The sequence below is a fragment of the Podarcis cretensis genome, assembly GCF_951804945.1.
Source record: "Podarcis cretensis genome assembly, chromosome: 13".
NCBI classification, from domain to species: domain Eukaryota; kingdom Metazoa; phylum Chordata; class Lepidosauria; order Squamata; family Lacertidae; genus Podarcis; species Podarcis cretensis.
The window spans coordinates 2118459-2143849 of record NC_137182.1 but is presented as its reverse complement, the minus strand read 5'-3'; the positions used below and the strand labels follow the sequence as shown (position 1 = coordinate 2143849).

Sequence of the window (25391 nt, the reverse complement as noted above, 5' to 3'; positions counted from 1 at the left end):
ATGAATTTATTTAGCGTTTTCTGGACAAAGTCTGTTTTGAAATTGGGAGCATATATAGAGCCAATCGTCAATTTAGTTTTGCCACCTAGTGTTCTCTTGGAAAAGATGAATCTGCCTTTTAGTATTGTTGTGGCTTTAACATTTAGATCTCTGCTGAGCACTATGGCTCCTCCACATGCTTTTCCTGAGCCAGGGGACACTCATTGTTGGCTAAAGCAGGATTCATTTAGAAGTTTTCTACCTTTAGGTGGGCTGTGTATCTCTTGTAGGAAGAAAGTGTGGGTTTCATGGTGCTCATGAAAGGTGATGGTTTTTTGTTGTTTTTTTGACAGGGTTCCCTGGCCTGCTCACATTGTGTGATTGCTTTTAAGGTAGCTATTTTTGTTTGTCTGCTTTGGATGGTGTTTCCTTGTCAACCCACCTGTGATGTTCTGTGTCTCTTGCTTCTAGAGTGTTGGGCCTAGTAGGTAGCGCTGACAGGGTATGATGATGGGGGACAGAGGGGGTTAGAGTTAGGTTGTGGGTTGCATAGAGTAGCATATAGTTACATAACGACTTACTGAAGGTAACTTGGACTGTGTGGCTTCCAGCCGGGTGGTCTCGGGTAATGTGGAGGGCCTTGCTTAAGAACAAGTCACCTCCACTGTCCCTTGTGATAGGGGAGGATCAGTGAGACAGTGCCAAGCTCCTTTGCAGCACTTGGATTGCGGTGTAAGAGTTGAAGGTTTTTAAGCAACGTTGTCAGCAGTAGTAATAACATTGCTGGATTGTTAGAGCAAAGGGGTAGAGCTGTAAATATGTTCACCATTCTTGCTAAAAGTGCCAAAATCCCACTCTACCACAAAGTCCAAACTTGTGACTTCCATTTACCAGGAAGCGGGTAGGGAGAAATTCAGATGTTGCATTAGTTTCCTAAATCATCTTTGTCAACCTGATGCTCTCTAAATGCTCTAAATTCCAGAGACTGCAGCAGTTGGAAGCTGTAGTAAAATAGCAGCCAGCTGGTTCATATCCATTGACAAATTTGGAGCATGTGTTTCTGGATTCCTCCTTGCCAGGTGATTAAGCATGTTTTGCAAAGTAACCCATTTCTTTCAACGGGTATTGAAGTCCATCATGCTCTTACAGGCCGCTTAAGGGAGAGTTCCATTAAATCTGTAGAGTCAACAGGGCACACTGTCCAGTGTTGGACATCTATCAGCCCTAGTCAGTGGTGGGCAGAACACTGGCTGCCCCTGTATTGCTTGAAAGGGCTCTTGCCCGTCTTCTGCAGCCTAAGACACAAAGGCAGTGTCTTCACAGCCACACAAGCAAGAGGCCCCAGGCAGCTTTCAAGAACTTGTTTTAATGGAGCCTGGAGTAGGAACATAGTCTTACACTTCACATGGTGTACAAAACCAAACGAAAGTCTAAAGCCAAAAAACAAAGAAACAAGATATAGACAAGTACAGATCTTTGGCAAACAAAAAGCCAAATGGTCCACAGAGGCAACACATCCGAGTTTACAAGTGATCCTTCTAGTATCGTGTCAAAGCTGAAAAATAATGGTCTGGCACATCTTTACAAATACTCAAATATTTAGATAGATACATCTATTTTTTAAAAAAGCAGACCAACTTGAGCAAATGGTCAATAGAAATTCTTACCCCTGGCACCCCAGTACTAAAATAGGCCATTACGGTGAAGTTACTAGCATCTGCTATTTATAACTTTTCATAGGAGGAGGAGATGAGTAATGCCACAGATCTGAGGGTGTCTGGGTGTTTGTAAAGTGTACTTGCAGGTGAAACAGAGAAGCTGCCCCAACAAACTGGATCTGAGCCTGCCATAGGACTTGTATAAACTTAGAGCCATAAGCGTTCACATTATAAACTTCTCATTTGTCAAAAAGTTTCCCTTAAAAAAAGAAAGAAGCTCCATGAAGCATCATGAGCCACCTCTAAAGTGAATTTACATCCCTCATCACATCCCTCAATATGAGGGAGCATTTAAAGCCATTTCAACCAGGATTTCCCCTCCTGCCCGCAAAGTACACCTGATTCTCAGAGAAAAATCAGACCATTCCCATATCAGCAGCTCCCTGCTCTGTATAGCTTGGTAGGTGTGGAAGTCTAGAGAAGTGGGCGGTGGTCACCAGCTGCCTGTTTTTCTCACTGGCGCCCACAACACCCCCCCCCCAACTTGCTCACTTGTTCAGAAGCAGCCGGGCAAAGTCTGCGTTAGACATCTTCTTAGGCTCCTCTGCCATGGGGAGGGATGGCGCTGCCGGGTTCTGGGCCATTCCATTCTCTGCCTTGGCGATGGGGGTGCTCTGGCGCTGCAGAGCACGAGGGACCATCGAGAGCTGGGTTCTCCCTTTGCCGCGGCTTTTGAAAGAACAGATTAAACGAGATATAAATGTTGGGGGCTTTGCTTACTGCATGCTAAAATTCTGTGCCTTGCATTCATTGTGCAGATTCAACTGTTTTTACTACTACTGTATGTCTAGCCATGAGAAGACATAAGCCACACCTAAGACCCAAGTGCCTGGGTAAGGTTTTACATGGTCCTGAAAAGAAAATAAAGATGCCATCATTTATTTGTTTTTGATGCCAAGTAAGAGCCTCTCTGCGAAGGGCTTTCAGGAGACACAAGGCTTCTTTTCTGGTCACGTCTGCACAACACAGAAGTCTTGACTACTATGAGAATTACCCATTGGCACCACTGGATTCAGTATTCTTCAGCCCAGAGGTCTCTCTTTTTTTTTTTAAGTGACAAGGCTTGGGAGAGAAAAAGGTGTCCTAGAAGATGTTGTGCTGCTGTGCAGGGTGCAAGCCATACTGCACTCCCTGAAGGAGGAGACCACACTCAAAATATACTCACGCGCCATAGATCTGCCGGGGTCCCATGGCTCTCCCTGCTGCCTCAGACTTCTCAGGGAATCTTCGGGCAGGCGGGTTGCTAATTGCCACCTTAATGATTTGATCTTTGATTGTCAGGCCATCCATTTTCAGCACTGCTTGGGAGGCCTGCATCTCATTCTCGAATTCCACATAGGCTAGGCCCTAACGGTAAAGAGAAGATGTGCTATGAAGGCAGCACACTGCATTTCCTGTACCTCTTAATGGGCAACTTGGACAATGATCCAAATACAGTTCTCCAACCAAACTTTTTAAAAGCCACTCCCCAATATGGTCTCTCTCTTGGGGAATCTGCTCAAACCACTAGTGGTGGTCAAGGCCTACCTTGGGTTTGCCAGCACGAGTTGTGACCAGCCGGATCTCCTTCACACTCCCATGGGCTTTGCACACTTCCTCCAGTTCCTCCTTAGTACAGGAAAAAGGCAATCCGGAGATAAATAGCTTGTGTTTCTCCAGGACAGTGCTATACTTGAACACCTTGAGGGAAGAGAAATCAGAATTTCTAAAACTCCAAAAACAAGCAGTGTTTGAGAAAGATCCAATCTATTCAAAGTTGTGTGGGTTTAATAAAAAACATATACAGTGGTACCTCGGGTTACATACGCTTCAGGTTACAGACTCTGCTAACCCAGAAATAGTACCTCAGATTAAGAACTTTGCTTCAGGATGAGAAGAGAAATCAGGCTCCGGCGGCACGGCAGCAGCAGGAGGCCCCATTAGCTAAAGTGGTGCTTCAGGTTAAGAACAGTTTCAGGTTAAGAACGGACCTCTGGAACGAATTAAGTACTTAACCCGAGGTACCACTGTATGCAGGATTTCAGTTTCACATCTTAAAATTCAAAAAATGGAAGTTGTGTTGATCTTTAGGGGTGGGGGCTCACATCCACAGCTGGGCAATACCTTGATTGGGACCACGAAGTGTGGTAAGCTTTTGAGGTCTCCAGAACTTTTAAGTTTACATTTTGGCTGAAGAACTCAAAAGCTTACGGCACTTCATAGCACTTTGATTTGTCCCAATTACGTATTGCCCAACTATGATCTTAAAATTCAAATGCCTAGAACTGTACACTGACGGTCTTGGGAGAAACTATATACAGTCATACCCATGTTTCGTCCACTTCATGTTACGTTTTTTCAGGTTGCGTCCCGTGGCGACCCGGAAGTACCGGAAAGGGTTACTTCCAGGTTTGGCTGCTCACACATGCACCGTAGCGCTAAATCGCACTTAACGCATGTGCAAAATCGCACCGCGCACATGCGCAGAACAGATCCCGTTCACAACTGGAGGTACCACTGTATTTTGTGTGTGTGAGTGTGTGTGTGTGTGAGTGAGTGTGTGTGTGTCCCCGTCTGGCAGCCAGCTTGCCTTTGTCCACAGGCTCCCTGCAGGAGCCATCTTAGTGCAGACTAACTGCAGTTAGGGAGGAGGGAGAGGGTGAGAACAAAGAGGAAAGGAAGCTGCAAATGTTTTTTTTCTTTCAAAAAAAAAAAAAACAAGTAGAAGAAAAGCAGACGACAACCTGCACGTAAGAGAAAGGAGTTTAGAGCAGGGGGAGCCAATGCCATTCTCTTGGCCAACATGGCCAGAGGGGAGGGATGAGGGGAGCTGCCGCCAAGCAACATCCAGTGGGACACATTGGTTGCCCTCATTTCAAAGAGTTAAGTAAAGCAGGCCTGAGATGCCCATTACCATGCTTCTTACTGTAAAGCCAGCCTGTTTTCATGTTTGCGGCACTCCCTTTCCCTTTCCTGTCTCTTTGCAACACCTAGGAGGTCACCCCCTGCCCCCATACAATGAATTACAACTGAAATTCAATACTCTACGGAAGGTTTGGAATTGGGATAGGTTAGCTTTGTTATTTTATTCTGGTTTTATTCCCAACTACTTTGTCAATTAGACTTCTAAGTGAACATTTATGGCCCTTTTGGGCCCATTTGATGCTACAACCTTTTATTTCATGACAGCAGTCCCGAAATTAAAAGATGCCTGCTTCTTGGGAGAAAAGTAATGACAAACCTAGACAGCATCTTAAAAAGCAGAGACATCACCTTGGCAACAAAGGTTCGTATAATTAAGGCTATGGTTTTCCCAGTAGTGATGTACATTGGTACCTCTGGTTAAGAACTTAATTTGTTCCGGAGGTCCGTTCTTAACCTGAAACTGTTCTTAGTCTGAGGTACCACTTTAGCTAATGGGGCCTCCCACTGCCGCAGCACGATTTCTGTTCTCATACTGAAGTAAAGTTCTTAACCCGAGGTACTACTTCCGGGTTAGCGGAGTCTGTAACCCGAAGCATTTGTAACCTGAAACATTTGTAACCCGAGTTACCACTCTATGGAAGTGAGAGCTGGACCATAAAGAAGGCTGATCACCGAAGAATTGATGCTTTTGAATTATGGTGCTGGAGGAGACTTAAGAGTCCCATGGACTGCAAGAAGATCAAACCTATCCATTCTGAAGGAAAACAGCCCTGAGTGCTCACTGGAAGGACAGATCCTGAAGCTGAGGCTCCAATACTTTGGCCACCTCATGAGAAGAGAGGACTCCCTTGAAAAGACCCTGATGTTGGGAAAGATTGAGGGCACAAGGAGAAGGGGACAACAGAGGACCAGATGGTGGGACAGTGTTCTTGAAGCTACCAGCATGAGTTTGACCAAACTGCGGGAGGCAGTGGAAGACAGGAGTGCCTGGCGTGCTCTGGTCCAGGGGGTCACAAAGAGTCGGACACGACTAAACAACTAAACAACAACCACCTTTTATTTTATTTTACTATTTCTTAATAAATCTACCAAATTTAAAATTGGGGTTGATCTACTTGGGTGAAGCCTTGGGGTACTAAAGTCCAGTTCCGAACTTCTTGCTTGCTTGTAAGCTGATGACCCTGAGGGGTTCATGGAGCAGAGAGCCTCCTCCTCAGCTCTTGCTTCTCTAGACACCTTAGTGGTGTCCAGTAAGGTCTGGGGGTCTCCCTGACCCGGGCTGGCTGAAGGGGTGGCGTCAGCATACTTTACAGGGTGAGTGGTAGACTCTGAAAACCAGATCCAGCTAAGTCACCAAGGCCTGGTACCCAGGGTTTGGGGAGCAGTCCTTGACAAACCTGAGCCAGCATGACCAGTGAGTGGCAACATGCTCCCCAGTCCTGCCACAGCTGCACCACAATGGTCTTTGCCCCACCTGACTTCCTCACCCGATACCCAGAGACCAGCAATGGGGTTAGCAGCTTAAGGAAGGAGGCAGGTATACCTTAAACTCTGGATTCTTGTTCTTATCGACGCACGGGGACACAAACATGGGCCTTCCCTCCACATTTGTCCGATCTAGGCTGAGGGCTTTCAGTGCTGACTTCTCTTCCTTGAATTCCACGTAACAGTAGCCCCGGAAAATCCCTTTGTTGGTGAAGATGGGACGGACCTCCACCACATCCCCACAGTCTGCAAAGAGATCTTTCAGCTTCACCTCAGGCTCTGCCATGCTGTAGGAGAGGTTGCTGACGAAGACAGTGACGTTGTCCTTTTCGCTGTCATGAAAGGTTTTGGGGGTGTCTTTCCACTTGGAAGCGGCCGCTGTCGCAGCCTCCTTGGGTCCCAAACCTGCATTTGTGGGCATGTTCTTTCCAAAGAGCCCTGTTTCCATCTCCATGTCTTCAACCTCCTCTTCAGCCAAAGTATCACCGCCCCCTGTCTTGTGCCTCTTGCTGGGCTGTTCAGCTGGTCAAAGAGACATTAAACGACTGAGACATTCCCAACTGAAGTGGCTCCATTGCCACATACAGGCTTTTGCAGTACAAAATATTACGCAGAGGCTATGAAAGAGAAGGAGGAAGTTCCACCTGAGGCTATCGCTTCACATCCCACTGCACGTACTGGAACTAATTTATGAAAACCACACAAAAAAGGGGTTAAGGAGCAGGAGGGGGCAGCCATTGGCCTTGTTGCTCCAGTGTCCACAGAAGGAAGGCAAGGGAAAACTGGGCAGCAAACACTGAAGCCACAGTCACACCACACATTTACAGCACTATGGTACTATTTGAAAACACTAATGAAGCAGGCAGAAAAACCAGGAAGAGAGGGATGGTTCTGTCTCTCCCACTGGCTAGAAAGCCTCTGCCAAGTAGTCGTTGTTTAGGGCGTTCCATGCAGAAGACCAAAGCTGCACAATTTATTGGGGAGAGGGAAAAGATGCAGGTCGCTTTTTTACTTTAATCTGTTATGTTTACTCAGATGTTCTACCAAATTCAAAGCACTAGCTCCCTAGCAGCTGTGCACAGGATACTATTTAATTAGTTACTCAAATGTTTTAAATGGTTAACTTTGATTTTACAGATAATTTTGTTTTATCCTTTTGTAAACTGCTTTGCTTTTTTAAAAAATCATTCAAGTGGTGCAATTATTTTACTCATAAAATTTATAAACCACTTGACTGTCCAAAATCCTCCAAGCAGTTTTCAAAAATGATGAAGCAATAAAATTGTAACTTAGAAAAATTAACAATAATTTAAGACATATGGAAAGTTAAAATAACAATAGACTAAAAACAAGTTAGAACTTGTATCAGCTTTCCGAACACCTGCCAGGGTGAATAAAAATCAATGACATTTTTTTTAGATTTTTTTTAAATCAGATTTTTTAAAAATTTAAATTGGATTTTTAAAATAAAATGCTTCTGGAGGAAAAATATTTCTAAAGATAGTTTTCTATTTAAGTTACATTATAGTCCAAAAGCTATCCATCAGGAAATAAGGATTTGTTATAAGTTTTTCATGTGTGCTAAAACTCAGTCTAAGTTTTTTTAAAAAAAAAGTTTAACGCCACATCAGTTAACAAACATGGATACATATGCTATAATGTTATTGTTTTAGTTAAATAAATTGTTTAAATTGTTATTAAAGAAATGATTATTTTTCTTCTTCCAATAAAGTACAGCAGAAAAGTTATACAAATATAAAGTTAACTTATTAAACCTCACAATCATTTCATAATTATCTGTCTATGTATTTCTAATAGTATAACCAAATCAGTAATTTTTGATACAACTGTAAAAATCACTCTGAAAACTTATTATTCCAAAAATGAAGCCTACATCTGATTGTAAATATTAAGATTATACCAGCAAGAATGAGTCTTTCTGTAAAAAAAAATGACTTAAATCAAGTCTTACTGACTAGTGATTTAAACTGTGATTTATATTGATTTGATTTAAATCAAATCCACCCTGACACCTGCATAGGCTAAAATGGTTTTATCAGGTGCTGAAAAGCGTACCATGAAGCCCCCTGCTTGACAGGGACAGGCAGGGAGAAGCTAAGTGCAGGTGCTGCCACACTAAAAGTTTCTTACAAATGCTGAACGGGTAATTCTGTGGCACCGCTAACAGTGCCAGTTCCGCCAACCAAAGAGATTGAGTGGACACATATAAGGGAAGGCACTAACTGCAGCTTCTGGATCAAGCGCGAGGGAAGCCCCACATAAAATGCACTGCAGTACATACGTTTTGTGAAATAAATACAAACAGGTGGAGCCAGTACCTTCCTCCTCCTCCTCCTCCCGCCCCCATTCGCCATCATCACTGTCGGCCTTGCGCTTCTCTCCGGTTTTCAGCTTCCTGGACTTTTTGGCAGCCCTCTTCTTCTCTGCCCGTGATGGCTTCTGCTGCTCGGCTCGCTGTGCCTCCTGTTTTGCCAGGACAGCCTCCTTCTCAGCAATCTACAAACAGATGCAACGGTGTGAGAAAAAAGTTCAACTGAGGCCGTGGCCTCCTAACAGACTCCTGTGCCCTAAGAAGCAGAGGAACCCCCAGGCCTTGCACCTTCAGATCCAGATTCCTTCCCACCCAATTGAACTAATCCAAGTTGCTGCTGGACAATAATGAGGGATAAAGACCAGTATATACTGTAAATTAATAAAATAAAATGAATAAATAGCAGAAAACCCTGTCGCTACCTGAACCACAGGAGACCTCATCCCACCCTAGCTTTAGTGAAAGTTTTGCTTAATTTGCAGGGTCTGCAATTAAAAATATGTCTTTAAAAAGCAAGGAAGGAGCACTATGTTTGAATAAGGAAGACTTCCCAACCAGGTGCAGGATGGGGCCAATTGTATTCATAGTCCAAAACACCTGGAAGGAACTAGGTTGGGAAAAGCTACAACAGGAGATTTAAAAAGATGCATGTATCCTGACCTTAACTCTTTGCTCATTAACTCGAGCAAGCCGGTTTTCTGTCTTCTGAACAGCTGCATCCCAGTCTTCCAAAGTGCCTGAGAGAAAGAGAAGGATTTTATTTTTTTCAACCATCTGCCAATTCTGCATATGCCTCCTTCAGAACTGGGTATACATTGCCAATATGCAATATCCAAGGGACGCAGATAGCGCATGGTCTAAACCACTGAGCCTCTTGGGCTTGCTGATCAGAAGGTCGGTGGTTCAAATCCCCACAACGGGGTGAGCTCCCTTTGTTCGGTCCCAGCTCCTGCCCACCTAGCAGTTCAAAAGCACACCAGTGCAAGTAGATAATTAGGCACTGCTGTGGCAGGAAGGTAAACAGCTAAAAAAGTGATGTTTATTGTTGTAATTATTTTATGTGAACCACTTTGTGAGGCATGCCTGAATAACCTGAATGAATAAATAAATAACCTGAATAAATAAATAAAATTAGTCTTCTCACACATAAGAAAAGGGCATCAACAGACTTGGGGAGATTTACAGAGAAGCAAAAAATCATTTAAAGAAAGTTTGTAAAAACCCCAAAAGAGTCAGGTAATAACTAGATGGCACAGAATGCTGTAGGAGGGGGGAACAGAATGCAGGGGCTAGAAAAGGAAGAAGCACAGTAGAGAAAAAAACATCTCATTGTCTTGGGAGATGACTTCCTAGCTCACACTGAGAAGCCATTTTTAAAGAATCACCAGAGACAGAAGTTTCAGGCAACCCACAGAAATTATTGGAGAAATCTAAGTTTTTAATATGGTTGGCAGCTGGGGCACAGTGTGTCCCAGCACAAGCGAGCAAGAAATTTAACTATGGGGCAGGGACAGAAAACAGGCCAATAAAGATTGAGCATGCCCAGCAGGCACAAAATATTGACCACTGGGAGGGAGAACATGGAAAACTAGTGGAGAAAATCATTTTTTTGCTGCAGGGTCTAGTTTATTTTCCAATGAAGGGCTCCTGACAAGAAAACAACATACAAATCACACCAAGAGAAAGAGGAAGCCAGGACCGAAGCCCCCTTGCTTCCCTAGTGAAGAGCTTTAGAACATTCTGTGACACCACAGCAGTTCAGCCAATCAGGGTTTTAGCCACTACAAACGCAATACACACAATAGCTTCACAAAAGCAGCTGACCTTCAATTCTCTCCAGCATAAGCAGCACCTCACAGACATGCTCTGGGTAGTCGTTTGTGCATTGCACAGCCCGGTGTAAGGCCTTCCTGCAGTGCTGGGTGTCGCCATGTGCCCTGGAATCGGAGGGAAAGAAGGGTTTGGCAGCTGCAAATGTACATCAAGCACAGCCTGTCTGTTCTTGTAGCACATTTATGCTTCATGAGTGGCGTCCAAATAATTTCACTAACTGCAGCCTGTGGACTCATGTTGGACCCAAGCTTTCAACCTGGGAGAGGCCCAAAGGCCAGAAAGGCACACTGGGAACAAATAGAACCCGTGCAAGAACACTTAGAATCATAGAGTTGGAAGAGACCACAAGGGCCATCGAGTCCAACCCCCTGCCAAGCAGGAAACACCATCAGAGCACTCCTGACATATGGTTGTCAAGCCTCTGCTTAAAGACCTCCAAAGAAGGAGACTCCACCACACTCCTTGGCAACAAATTCCACTGTCAAACAGCTCTTACTGTCAGGAAGTTCTTCCTAATGTTTAGGTGGAATCTTCTTTCTTGTAGTTTGGAACCATTGCTCCGTGTCCGCTTCTCTGGAGCAGCAGAAAACAACCTTTCTCCCTCCTCTATGTGACATCCTTTTATATATTTGAACATGGCTATCATATCACCCCTTAACCTCCTCTTCTCCAGGCTAAACATGCCCAGCTCCCTTAGCCGTTCCTCATAAGGCATCGTTTCCAGGCCTTTGACCATTTTGGTTGCCCTCCTCTGGACACATTCCAGTTTGTCAGTGTCCTTCTTGAACTGTGGTGCCCAGAACTGGACACAGTACTCCAGGTGAGGTCTGACCAGAGCAGAATACAGTGGCACTATTACTTCCCTTGATCTAGATGCTATACTCCTATTGATGCAGCCGAAAATTGCATTGGCTTTTTGAGCTACCACGTCACACTGTTGGCTCATGTCAAGTTTGTGGTCAACCAAGACTCCTAGATCCTTTTCACACGTACTGCTCTCAAGCCAGGCGTCACCCATCTTGTATTTGTGCCTCTCATTTTTTTTGCCCAAGTGCAATACTTTACATTTCTCCCTGTTAAAATTCATCTTGTTTGTTTGGGCCAGGGCTCTAATCTGTCAAGGTCGTTTTGAAGTGTGATCCTGTCCTCTGGGGTGTTAGGACACTTGGGAGAGCTCCAGACACGGCTTAAAATCCAAAAGTACTTTGACCCCACAAAAAGGTAATACGATATTCAGGTCCTCCCCAACCTGGTTCCCGCCAGATTCTTCTGGACTCCAACTCGTATCAGATCCAGCCAATGCCAGCGATTATTGGCCTCATAGTCTAACATTATAGTGTGGCAGCAACTACACTTTGGAACTCCTTGATATTGATATCAAGCAGCTGACTTCATTGTACTCTTTTTGGTGCCTGCTAAGAACATTGTTTAAACAAATGTACCCAGATGCTTGGAAAGTAGACATAATTTTAATGTTTTAGTATTTTAACCCCTGAATGTTATAAAGTATGGCTGTACTTTTTTCTTGATTTTATTGCATTATCTTTTTTTAAACTGCTTTGAGGGTGTTTGTTTTTACAATCAAGCAGTATACAAATTTTATGAAATAAAGATATAAACAAACAAATCTTGAGGGTTAGGGAAGGCTGCCAAAGAGAAAACCCGGCATGAGATCTGAATGATTGTTTTCTTAACTGTAGGGTTTCTGAACAGGAACCTGGGAAGCCGTAAAAGAGGTCCAGCTGCCAAATCTCTTACCGTTCCAGGTTGTAGTACTCCAGCCACATGTTGGCATACTTGGCATTGCCCTTGGTCATGATGCTGTCCCAGAGTTCTCGTGCCTTCTGCATGTTGTTACACAGGCGAGCCTAACAAGGAGAAACAAGAGGATGCCCAACATCCAAAGAAAGGGCAGCGTTTTAAAGCTCTGATAAGAATAGCACATCCTTTTAGACTCACAACCCCCCAACCCCAAAAGCAGAGCAATACATACACCATGGTGGAATGAGCCAAGGTTACCTCAATCCTCGCCCAGGTCTGCATTACGGTGCATGAAGGATCCCCACTCTCACTAAAGCCTGTGGGCAAAGTAGGGAAAGTATGATTCCTATAAGATTGGAACAGCATAGGAAGTGGCAAATAAAGCTCTGATAAGGAAAGGTCTTGGGTATTATTATTATAAAATTGATTGCCCACCCATGACCGGCAGGTAATTTGGAATTACATTCACAAGAATAGGGAGGGTCCTGAAAGCATACATCTCAAGTGTCAAAAGCCAGGGTAAAGAGGTGCGTCTTCATCATTTTCTGGAAGCTGTATAGTGAAACTACCAGAGGCACCTCAGTGAGGATGGAATGCCACAGCTTAGGGGCTGCCACAGAAAAGGCCCTTTCCTGGGCCACCACCACTTGAACTTCTGAGGGAGGTGGAACCATCAGGAGGGCCCCATCTTATGAGTACGGCACCCAAGAGGGTCTGAAAGGGCTTGGGCAAGTAAGCAGGGGTCACAAATTGCATCAGAAGCTTTCAGTGCTGTATGCATTCATAACCCCAAAATAAACATATCCTTTTTAAAAATAGAAGCCCCAACATACGTTCTTCCACTTCTTGCTTTAAGTATTCTATTGCATGGGCAAATGCAGACCGAAGTTCTTCCAGCTCTTTACTGGAGTCTGAAAAAGACCAAGTGAAAGAAGCGCACCATTCAGAGACCAAAATGCTCATAAGAGTTTTCTGCTGTGCTGTTTCTGTACTAAAGTGGCAGAGACCAGAGACAGGATGGCTACCTCACTGACTGGCTGTAGGAACTAAGTCTAGAAATACAGCAATTGCCCAAAGGACTATTAGAAGATTCTCCAACACCGTATTAAATTTTACCTTGAGTAAAATCCACCCTTCTCCTCAGGTAATCCAAGTACGCCTGCCAGATTTCCACATAGTCAGTAGCTTGAATGAAGCCAGCATTCAAAGCCTTTTCAAAGTTCTCTAAACACAAGAAAGAAAAGCAAGCGGCATGAATGGGGCTTTTGTGATCTGCCCACCCTACCCTACCTGGTCAATTCTTTAGCTTTAATTTCTGCATTGCAGGGGGCTGAACTGATTGACCCTTTGGGTCCCTTCCAACTCTATGACTGTATCCTCCCATTGGAAGCAGGGTGACATTTGGAGTTCAGCTCCTGGATTTGGGAGTGACCAAGCTTAAGACTTCCCTCAGAGCCTTCCGTTCTCCCAATGGCAGGGAGGGTGTGGGCTGGCTACAGTCACAGGAAACTGCCAGACAGATTCAGTCCACTGGCCCATCTAGAGCCTAGTGTTGCCCACTCTAACTGGCAGTGGCTCTCCAGCGCTTCAGGCAGCCCTGCCTGGAGAGGCAGGCAGGGACCTTCTCCCTGTAGAGCAGATGCTCTACCAACTGAGCCCTTCCGCCAGGGCCATTCAGCGTCAATAGAAGCACCACAGCCAAGACAAAACGGACGGAGGCCTTGTGTGAACCATCGTCACTGCTTGCATAACACCCAGTGTAAGGTAAGTCTGTGTTCCATTAAATTGAGTGCTTCTTTACCTGAAATCAGCTCATGCTCAACATGATGCCTCTCCATGGCCAGGAGGTACTGGTTCCACAGCTTGACAGTCCACGGGCAATTCCTGACGGCTCGCTCATGGGCGGAAAGCACCAGCTCCTTCACTTTCAGCTGCCTGTTCTGCAAGACAAAGCCGATGCCAAAGTTAGTGTGTGTGTGTGTGTGTGTGTGTGCGCGCGCTCAGTTCCACAGGTGCACAGAACATGGCCTCTTGGTGTCACTTTCTGCTTTATGAATAACTTTTTATTGGGTTTTATAAATAAGGATCATAGAAATAATAAAGGCTATAAAATAAACAGCCTTTTTGTGTCGTTTGTGTATCACAAAAACAGTGGCATAAATTTGCAATAATATCTACAGCATATGGTTCATTATTAGCGGTTCATGTGTAAGTTTTTAATTTGCAAATTGGTTTAAACCAAAACAAAGGGGAAACAGGATAGAACTGAGTTAACACATAACATTCAACATCACATAACTAAAAGCCTAATCAGGAGCCCTTGTGGTTGTGCTCAGATTAAGAGAGAGAGTAATAGTGATTTTTCCTCTTATGTTACCAATGAAACAATATAAAGTGTTGGTGATAAATGGGGAAGGGGTGTTCAAAGTGAGGATAATAATTTATGTTTAAATTTAAATTTAGATAAACCAAATTGAACAAAATACTGATGGGAGGGATTGCTTGTTTCCTAGAATACTAGCATATGCTACTGAATTAAACCACACCAGAGTAAAGCCATCTCTGTTCGCACTTAGTTTATTTGTTAATCTCTCAAGGACATATGTTTCCCAATCTGTTTTGAACTTCTACTTTGTGAAGGTCTCTGCTCAAGATTCTAGGCCACATGGAGAAGATACACTTGAAAGCAGGTGACATCTGCTAAAACCACATTACGCCAAAGAAGAAGCTAAAATAAGATGCCTGTGATTCAGAAGCCCCCTCCCCACAATGAGCAAAATCAGAATAAACTATACAGAATCAAGAGCAATCATGCAAATCTGCACTGCACATTCATGGGGTCTGGATCTCTTTGGAGAAGCATTTTAAATTTCTTATAGCAAGCAACACAGCTCTGGTTAAAACTAGTGGCCTTAGACTACAAGAAAGGGGCCTCTCAGGAGGCTCAGAGAAACTCTCTCAGGGCTCCTTACCAGATACTGCGTGTAACGAGCCCAGAGGTCTGGCACAAGGCAGTTCTCCGCCAGGGCACGCTCATAGGTCAGCTGAATGCGAGCCGGGTCTCCGGCTTTCGTCTCAAACTCTATATAGGCTTGGTATTCTGCCAGCTTTGGCGTCTCAGCTACTAGCTGAAATTAAAGGGGGTGGGGGGAGGAAGGGAACCATTTCAGGATGTTATGAAATTATCATTAGTAGTAGTAGCAGCAGCATATATTTATTTATACCTCACCTTTTTCCCTGACAGAGACTCAAGGCGGCTTAGAAATAAAATAGGAACAGCTGGTGGAGAAAGGACTTGATTTATTTACATGTGTTCAGCATTTTCTACCAATAAGTCTCATAGCAAAATGCATTACAAATGTAGTTCACACAAATAAAATCATCAGCACACTAAGAAATGAATTAATGAATATACAACAAGTGAATAACTATGGATTTTTCCTAATGTTGGATGGTTTTTGTTTTGTTTTGTTTTGTTAAGTTGATATACTGGACTGGAGGAAGACTATGTTTGACATTTAGTTTGACTGGAGAGCCCCATTTAACTTTGGATGTCTGGGGTTGAAGATCAGGAAAACATTGCCTAGCAGAATGAGGAGAAGCTGGATATTGTATTGGAAAATAGCTGGATACCATCCTGGAGTGAACACTTTTTATTATTTTGAATAATAAAATAGTAAAATAAAATAATAAAATAAAATAACAACAACAACAACAACAACAACAATAATAATAATAATAATAATAATAATAAATAATTTTATTTATACCCCAGCCAGGGCCAAGCTCAGGGCAGCTAACGCTGAATATAAATTACATAAAATGTAATGGGGGGGGGAACAGTTAATTAAAATACGGCTTAAAATACAGCTTAGTAGTAGCCCATAAATCAAGACCATAAAGGGAGGAAACATCAGATATTCATCCTAGCCAGCTATTCATGCTGGTCCTACATGGGCCAGCAAAAAAGCCAAGGGAAAATTTATATACCAAATCCCATATAAGGGGTCAGAGTGAATCCAAGCCAAAGGCCAGGCAGAACAGCTTGATCTTGCAGGCCCTGCAGAAAGATGTCAAATCTAGGCCCTGGCCCTAGTTGAGACCAATCTAACCTCCTTGAGGCTTGGGACCTCCAAAGTGTTGTTATTTATGGACCTTAAGGTCCTCCGCGGGGCATACCAGGAGAGGTGGTCCCATAGGTATGAGGGTCCTAGGCCACATAGGGCTTTAAAGGTCAAAATCAGCACCTTAAACCTGACCCTGTACTCCACCGGGAGCCAGTGCAGATGGTAAAGCACTGGATGAATGAGATCCCGCGGCAAGGACCCTGTAAGGACCCTGCTGCATTCTGCACCTGCTGGAGTTTCTGGGTCAGCTTCAAGGGCAGCCCCGCATAGAGTGAGTTACAATAATCAAGCCTGGAGGTGACCATCGCATGGATCACTGTGGCCAGATCAGGGCGAGAAAGGTAAGGGACCAACTACCTAATACGGCGGAGATGGAAAAATGCCACCTTTACTGTGGCTGCAACCTGCGCCTCCATAGAAAGAGAGGCGTCGAAGGTTACACCCAAACTCTTGACAGAAGGCACTGGCACTAATTGAGCCCCCGCAAGAGATGGGAGTTTGCCCCCCCAACCCCATGTTGTCCCAACCCAGCCAGAGGACCTCTGTCTTCGAAGGATTTAACTTCAACCGGCTCCCATGCAGCCATCCAGCCACACCTTCCAAGCATCTGGTCAGTGTGTCTGGGGCTGAGTCAGGGCGGCTGTCCATCAACAGATAAAGCTGGGTGTCATCAGCATATTGATGACAACCCAGTCCAAAATTGTTGTCTTTGTCTGTGTGTGTGTGTCTGTGTTTATAAAATGTGAAAATTCAATAAAAATTTTATAAAAAGAAAACAAAATTCCAGACAATCTGGGCAAGGGGGCGCATAAAGATATTGAAAAGCATCGGGGAAAGGATAGTGCCGCGACAACTCCTCTAGCACCACCCTGATTCCCCACATTGGCAAGGCGGTGGTCCAAAAGTTCGTGATCGACCATGTCGAAGGCTGCTGACAAATATAAAAGAATCAGCACTCACAACTCTCCTCTATCTAGCTGTGTATGGAGATCATCTGTTAGGGCGACCAAAGCCATCTCGGTTCCATGACCAGGGTGAAAGCCGGACTGAAATGAATCCAGAGCGGATGTTTCATCCAGAAACCTACCAAGCTGTTCAGCAACCACTCTCTCAGTTACCTTACCCAAGTACGAAAGATTCAAAACCAGGTGGTAATTGGATAGATCTAAAGGATCTAGTGATGTTTTCTTTAAGAGCGGACGCACCACTGCTTCCTTCAACTCCGCTGGGAATGTCCCCGTGATGAGGGACAAGATGGTGATCTCACCCAGAGGGAGTCCGCACCTCCTCTGGACACGCTCTAATCAGCCAGGACAGGCACGGGTCAAGGAGGCAAGTGCAGCTTGGAGGAATCTGTCTACATCGCAGGGAGCATCCGATCGAAGTGGTCCAATACTGGACCCAAGGACAGTCGAGGGCCCTCCAGTGCTGTTACTGTATCCAAATTGGCAGGGAGGTCACGGCGGAGCAGCAAGACTTTCTCCACAAAAAAGCTTGCAAATGCCTCACAGCTATGAGTCAAATTCGTATTTAAATTTGGTTGTCCCTCTAGGGATGTTAGAGACCTGATTATTCTAAAAAGTTGTGCCGAGCGAGAGCCAGCGGATGCAATGGAAGCTGAGAAGTAAAACTTCTTTGCAGCTTTCACTGCCATCTCGTAGGCTTTCATAAGCATCCTATAAGATGTTCTTGAGGCTCCACCACGAGCACGCCGCCATACTCGCTCTAGCCGTCTGAGGTCCTGCTTCATTTTCCAGAGCTCCTCGCTTAAGTGCGATCTCATCGATGGCTACCAGGAGCCGGTTATTCCAGTTCTCGACAAGCTTATCTAGTGAGCCGCCAGGGGGAGCAGGGTCCTGCAAGGCCTGATGAAATCCATCAGGATCCATCAGCTTTCGCGGGTGAGCCCAAATTGGCTCGCCACCCAAGCGGGATGGGGGCGGGAAGTCAATCCTGGTTTTCAGAGCATAGTGATCAGACCATGGCACTTCCACAAGGGAGGACATGATCACATCTATACCCGCACCAAAGTTCAAATCCAGCGTGTGGCGTGCTTGATGTGTGGGACCCAAAACAAACTGGGAGAGCCATAATGTCGCCATGGAAGACACCAGGTCCAGAGGAGGGGTGACATCAGCATGGACACTGAAGTCCCCCAAAACCAACAGGTTAGGGGACTCCAAGGCCCAGCCTCCCACCACCTCCAGCAGGCCTGACAGGGTGGCTGCCGGTGTGCGAGGTGGTGAGTACACCAGCAAGACAGCCAAGCTCTCCTTGGTGCCCCACACTAGGCCAACACATTCAATGCCAGAGGTCGATGGTGCTGGCAGAACCCTGAAAGAGCAATCCTCCGAGATTAACAACGCTACCCCTCCCCCCCCAACCCACAGTCCACGACTGGGGGAGGACAGAGAAACCTGGGGGTGCTATCTCATGCAAGGCAACTGCTTCGCCTTCACGTACCCAGGTCTCCATCACACAAGCCAGGTCAACCCGAAGCGAGATAAAAAATCCTGCATGGTGGCGATTTTATTGCCTATAGACCTGGCATTGCCCAACACCAGTGACAGAGGTGGGTAATCCCTGCTCACCCTACCACTGTCCCTTGGGATGGGGTGTAGATTGAAAGGGGTTCGAGCATCACCCCATCTCAAAACTCTTCACCTGTAGGGTCTACCCCCACCACCAGACCTCCCTCTGACACAACAGATTCGTTTTATTTGTTTGTTTGTTTTATTATATGGTATGTTGAAAAGTTTCAGTAAAAACACTGTTAAAAAACCCACCCCACCCAGCCCAACTGGCTGGAGTTGATGGAAGCTGCAGTCCAAAACATCTGCAGGGTGCCAGGCTGGGGAGGCTGGAAGCAGCTCCCCAAGGCCTCAAAGAAGAGAAGGGTTTTCGCTAGTCTAGCTGGCTTTTGGAACTGGAGATATCAGGGATTGAGCCTGGGACCTTCTGCCAGCAAAAGAGGAGCTCCAGCACTCAGGCACAGTCCTTCCCCCACCCGGAGTAAAGTAAAAACAACAAATGCAGTCACGGGGAAAAGAAAGTACACCCTCTTTGAATTCTGTGGTTTTACAAATCTGGACATAATAGCAATCATTTGTTCCTTAGTAGGTCTTAAAACTAGGTAAATACAACCTCAGATGAACAACAACACATGACATATTACACCGTGTCATGATTTATTTAACAAAAATAAAGCCAAGATAGAAAAATCATGTCTGAAAAACTAAGTACACCCTTACTGCTTCTATGGGAATCAAAAGGCTAAGTAGCAGACAGGGGCTGCTAATCAAATGTCCTTGCTTAACTGATCATCGGCAAGTGTGCCCACCTCTATAAGAGCCAAAGTTTTAGCTGTTTGCTGATCTGGAGCATTCAGGTGTGTTTTCAATGCCAAGGAGGAAAGACGACACAATGCTCTAAGAGAAGCAAGTGCTGCTGCCCATGAAACAGGGAAGGGTTCTAAGGCCACCTTCAACCAATGTAAAGTCCATCATTCTACAGTGAGAAAGATTATTCAAAAGTGGAAAACATTCAAGACAGTTGCCAATCTTCTCAGGAATGGACATCCTGGCAAATTGACATCCCAGCAAATGGACATCCCGGGATCTTAAGAGAGCTGTGCATAAACAAATGCAAGCAAACCTCAATGAACTGAAGCAAGGTTGTAAAGAAGAATGGGCCAAAATTCCTCCACAATGACGTGAGAGACAGGAAAAGTCCTACAGAAAACATTAATTTCATGTTATACTGCTAAAGGTGGTTCTACAGGCTATTGAGTCCTAAGGTGTACTTAGTTTTTCACATATGGCTTTTCCATTTTGGCTTCAAATAAATCATGACATGATATATAACATGTCACGTGTTGTTGCTCATCTGAAGTTGTGTTTACCTCATTTTAAGACCTGCTAAGGAAAGGATGATTGTTACTATGTCTTCATATGTAAAATCACAGAATTCAAAGAGGGTGCATTTTCCTTTTCCCGTGACTGTATGTGAGAGAGAGAAATTCATTATCAGAGGCCAGATAAAACACACACCGTATTTGAGCTTCAGTGACATCAGAAATAATACAAGTTTGCTGTAAATAAGTTTACACTGCAAGAGGTGTAGAGTTGGACGGAGCCTGTTTGGATCCTGTCCAGCTCTGCATTTCTATGATTTCCACAGCTGGTAAAGAGCAGCCCCATCCCACCCAGCAAGGAAGCTCCTTACCAGGGCCTCTTCGTACGGTTTACATTTAGCCATCTGCTGCAAAGCCGCCTTGTAGCTTCTGATCACTGCTTCAGGGACTGGCTCCTCAGACCACTCTTCATACTCTGCATATGTAGCCTCCATATCTTGGCATAAGTAACAAAAACCATTTCAGAATATTTCCTACCTGCTTAGCATGGCTCTCAGCATTTGAAATGAGTTTCTTTTCATGAGGATGAAAAATTATATTGCAACCAACTTGAGACTTATTTCTCTGCCACAGGAAACCAATAGCAAAAGTTATTCTTCCTTAAAAAACCCATGCCACATTGGAAGTTCCCTCTTTCCCCCCTCCCCCTTCAATTCCTTCCTTAAATCCCCAAGATCCCTTTAAAAAGAGAAAGTTGTGTTCAAAGGCTCTCTGGGCAGTACACCTTATTGATGGCAGGAGTCCTTTCTCTGCCACTGCAAAAGGACTGCCTGCAGTCCCCCACAAGTTCAAATGGAGAAGGCACCCAGAGCTTTGCACCCAGATCAGAATCACACTAGATTTGTCTCGGAGTGCACACTGCACACACCCCAAGCAGATGCAGTTCCACCAGACTGGAGCCACTAAAGCTCACAGGTTCTTACCAAGAAGTGGGATCCCCAGCTGACGCCTGAAGAGCACATGAATCCTTCCAAGCTGTGCGCTGACTGTCTGCTGCTGCTCAGCAGATGGAACGCTGCCGGCTGCTGGCTGCACAAGGAGAGAGGGAGAAAACAATTGGTGAACATCAGACAAGGCTACGAGATACAGCAAGGAGTGGAAGGCCTCTAGGAGCCCACCAGCCTCATCAGAAACAAATGTGCACATACACAAAATGAATTCCCAAGCAGCAAGGGCTGCTGATAGGGCCCCCTAAGTTGCACCATCACCCGTGGAATAGGGACAGAAAGCAGACCTTCCTCCCCAGATGAAGGCTCCCCTCAGAAGGCTACTGACCCCCACCCCACTGCACTTCTTAGTGGCCAATTATTCAAAAAGAGTTTGCAGGGAACCAGGAAATCCCACTTCCCCAGAGAGTCAATAAGTCATCCTTTCGCCTCAACAGAATACAGCCCCTTCTTGGGAGATTTGCCATCCGCACAAGTACAAATTAAGGGTAGCAAAGCAAGGTATTTGTATACTGCTATACCATTAAAAAAATCAGCATGTTATATATATTAGATTAGAAACACATAAAAACTTAAGCTCATAAAGCAAATTATGTATTCTTAAATCCCTGCATAAGCTTGGACATAAAAAGTTGGCACAGAAGGCATCTCCTGAATCTCTACTGGCAGTGTTCAACAGGATTGGGCCAATGACGCTCCTGCAGACTATCGCAGTAATCCAACTGTGATACTGTATAAAGGTTCAGGAGGTCCCAGAGATACCCTGGACTCAAGTTGTTCAGGGATTTGTAAATTAATACAAGGACCTTGAATCTGGCTCAATGGCAGCCAGAGCAATGTTGCTCCATCAGCAATCTGGCTGCAGCATTCTGCACCAGCTGGAGCTTCCAAACCAGGCCCAAGGGGAGCCCTGCATGGAGCACATGGCGGTAAATCATCTTCAAGGTTACCAATGCATAGACTACAGTGGTCCTTTACCTGCACTGTTTCCAGGATGGCGTTTTCAAACTCCCGATATGCCTCCCAGATGGCAGCTCCTTTCGTCATGTGAAGACCAACAGCCGTTAGCGCCCTTTCAAAGATTGAACGAACTTTATCAATGCCTCCCTCCTGGCCAATGCCTCCAATCGAGTACTGGGCATATTCCAGCCATATTTCCGGACCTAGAAAAAAGCACCAGAATGCTGCCCACTCAGGTCTGCAAGCGATTTATTCCAAAAGTGCAGCTTTAAGATCTTTTAACTGTGATCAGTTTTAACTGGGTTCTACCCGCTCTTTTTCATTATTGACTTCTGTACTGTATTTTTTGCTGTTGAATTATATGTAAGCCACCCTAGTAAATTTTATGTGAAGAGTGTGGAAACAATTCTTTTAAAGATGAACTTATAGATTTCACTGCTCAAGCATACACATGGATAAAAGCAAATGCAACAGTCAACATTTGTACTCATTTATAACGTCTTGGGACGTTAACCAGAGATCAGGAACCCCTAGCCCTCCAGATGTTGCAGGACACCAAATTCCCATGAGCCCCAGGTAGCACGGCCAATGGACAGGGATGATGGGGACTGCAGTCCAACAGTATCTGGAGGACTACAGGTTCCCCATCCTGGGTCTAAATCATCTCTGTATTGGGAGAGCAAAGGCAGAAGACAAACCAGCCTAAATGGACCTCACTTTTGCCTATCCCTCAGCTCTTCTCCTAGAGCTACCTGAATTCATTCCTCTCCCCATTCCAATTATTCTCTCCATGTACTATGTTTTCCAACATGGTACAGAACAGAAATAAACAGCAAATATTTGGAACCCAGAACTTTGCAACCCAAACTGCCAGGAATATTTAAAAAGAGTCGGACAATCAGCCTTCAGTTTACACTTGCCTGGCTTAAAATTTAGTATCCTGCAGTTTAGGTGGCTTGTTTAGGCTGTTTTGGCTTAGGAACATGTCAATGTTTTGTGGTGTTAGATCTTTTTTAAGGTGAAAACTTACAGATGTAGTCTTTCACAGCTCTCTCAAAGAGATCATAGATCTTGTCTCTCTCCGAGTTTTCTGAAGCCATCCGAATCTCATCCTTCAGCCAGTCTAGCCAGATTTCTGCAGTATACAGGATATGTACATTCATATCAACAGAACACAAACACAACAGGCATACAGCCTTTCAACTTGGAGGTAGCACATAACTGTTATGACTAGTATCCTTTGATAGGCAATCCATAGGAAACAAGGCTAACTCCCTTTTAAAGCCAGCACCACATCATGTAGAGGAGCCAGTGCAGAGTAGTGGTTAGAGTGCTGAACCAGAACCAGGGAGACCAGGGTTCAAATCCCGCTCAGCCATGAAGCTCACTTTGTGACTTTTGTGCCAGTCACTGTCTGTCACAGGGTTTTTGTGATGATAAAATGGAGAGAAGTGTGCATGCCCCCTTGAGGTCTCTGGAGAAAATGTGGGATATATAAATGTAATGATAAATAAAATAAATAGCATAAGGTTATGGCAAATCAAGCTATAAAAACAGGCTACCTTCTGTAAGGGGAAAGAGTTCACTCATCTTCTGACGGGCTCTTCGGAGTTTGATTAATTCTCCTTCCTGGTGCAGCAATTTTATGAGATCCAGATGACAATTGTAATCAAATACATTGATGGATAGCTTAAAGACAACAAAAACAGTTTTATTTGTAAGCTTTTAGTGGAAGAACAGGTAGAAGTCAAGCCTCATGGGTGTGTTCTTGACTTAACAAGGCACCACAAACAATCATTCTAGGGGGAATCTATGCATCCGTTCTCTCAGGTCATGCTCAAGTCCCTGATATTTCTTCACAGCACACTAAGTTGCAGTTTGCACCAGCTCCAGCTCATAGACCAGGAACCTGAAATCTATGCACACCACTGTCTAGTTATGATGGCTTCCGCTACATCTCTGTACATGTCATCACCCAGGGCTGGCCTCCTTCCCCAAAAAGTCAGGCATGGTTTGCTCAAAACATGGTCTCAAAAAGTACCTCAGGGAGATCTCTCTCTCTCTCTCAGTGCAGAGGCACAGGGGATCTGCCTACATTGGAGGGCAGTAGAAGAATACCAGGTTTGCATGTAGAAGGTCCCAGGTGCAACCTCTGCTTTCTCCAGGCAGGGCTGGGAAAGACTTCTTGCACATTTTAAACTGAGTTAATTAGGCCTACAGGAGCCAGTGTGGCACAGTGGTTAAGAGCTGGGGAGACCAGGGCTTCAGCCACTCACTTTCAGCCCAACCTACCTCACATCTCCCCATGTGAACTGACCCGGACCCCGCAAGCATCACCGGAGGCCCTTCTTCGCGTGCCCCCTCCAAGAGAGGCCTGGAGGGTGGCAACACGGGAAGGGGGCCTTTGTTGCGTATCTTTAGGTGCTGAGCAAAAAACATTCCTCCTCTCCCAGGCCTTTCTTTAATCAATGAATCTATGGGGGGAGGGGAATGTCTGCTTGTTATTGTTACATATCTTTGTGTTTCTATGAAGCGAACCGCTCTGTGATCCTCGAATGAAGTGGCCTAAAAGTAAGCAAGTTATAACAATGAAAAGGTGTGATATAAAGGCCGCAAGATAACGAACTAAACGATGTGCCTCGGCATCAGGCAGCTCGGTGCTGCCAGCTGCACCCCTGAGAGCGCCACGGCCCGGGGGGGGGGCTCCTCCCCAAGCACACGGCGAGGGGAGGGAAGGAGGTCCAGGCTCACGCAGGAAGAGAGAAACCAAAAGCGACCCTCCTCGCCCCCCCCCGGCCCCCGTCCTCGCTTCGGGAGGGGGCGTGGCCTTCTCCGCCGCAGCCCCGCCCCGCGCGGCCCTCACCTGCTCTTCCAGGCGCTGGATCTCGGCCTCGTTCTCCTTCTCCGCGTCCTCATCCTCGCCTTCCCCGGAGGACTCCGCGGACTCGGACTCCCCATTCGCTTCTTCCTCTTCGCCGTCGCCTTCCTTCTCGCCTTCATCTTCCGAGGCCCGCGCCTCCCGCATCTCCTCCTCAGCGGCTCCGCCAACGGCCGCCATCTTGTGCCGCCGCCGCTACGCGCGCCTTTCTCCCACTCAAGGAAAGGCCCCCTCCCGCCAGCCTTTTCGCCCGCCGCGCTTCTGGGCTGCCCCGCTCTAACGCCTGACTGAAAAATAGAGGCAGCTGCTGCTCCGAAGGCGTCTGGTACAAACAAAGCGGAGGGTGTCGGTCCCGCAGAGCTCTTAAGAAGGGCTGCTGGACAGGAAGCGTCCCCGGCAGGTGAAGGGCATCGCCATTTGGTTCTTTTCGAAGGGGCATAAATGTCGGGCTTTCCCCAAATCTCGGCGCCCCGCAGTCGCCTCAAGGAAGGACAGAAGGACCCTCTCCATCGCTCAGGGAAAGGCAGGCCGGGGCCGCCATGTTGAGTGTGTCA

The 25391-nt window shown here is 45.6% G+C and overlaps 1 protein-coding gene across 1 annotated transcript; it reads right to left on the bottom strand.

Annotated features, from left to right (window-relative positions):
* Positions 1-1329: 1329 nt before the first annotated feature.
* On the bottom strand, positions 1330-25062 carry SART3 (spliceosome associated factor 3, U4/U6 recycling protein). The gene is made up of 19 exons (XM_079949389.1): positions 24823-25062; positions 23522-23648; positions 22990-23094; positions 21978-22162; positions 20976-21081; positions 20364-20488; positions 14985-15140; positions 13814-13952; positions 13129-13236; positions 12846-12923; positions 12271-12329; positions 12010-12119; positions 10243-10355; positions 9079-9155; positions 8426-8603; positions 6145-6608; positions 3225-3377; positions 2863-3044; positions 1330-2366 (listed from the first exon to the last, which is right to left on the bottom strand). Exons 1-19 carry the CDS (start codon positions 25015-25017, stop codon positions 2186-2188), a joined length of 2841 nt encoding a protein of 946 aa, XP_079805515.1. The 5' UTR covers positions 25018-25062; the 3' UTR covers positions 1330-2185.
* Positions 25063-25391: the final 329 nt, after the last annotated feature.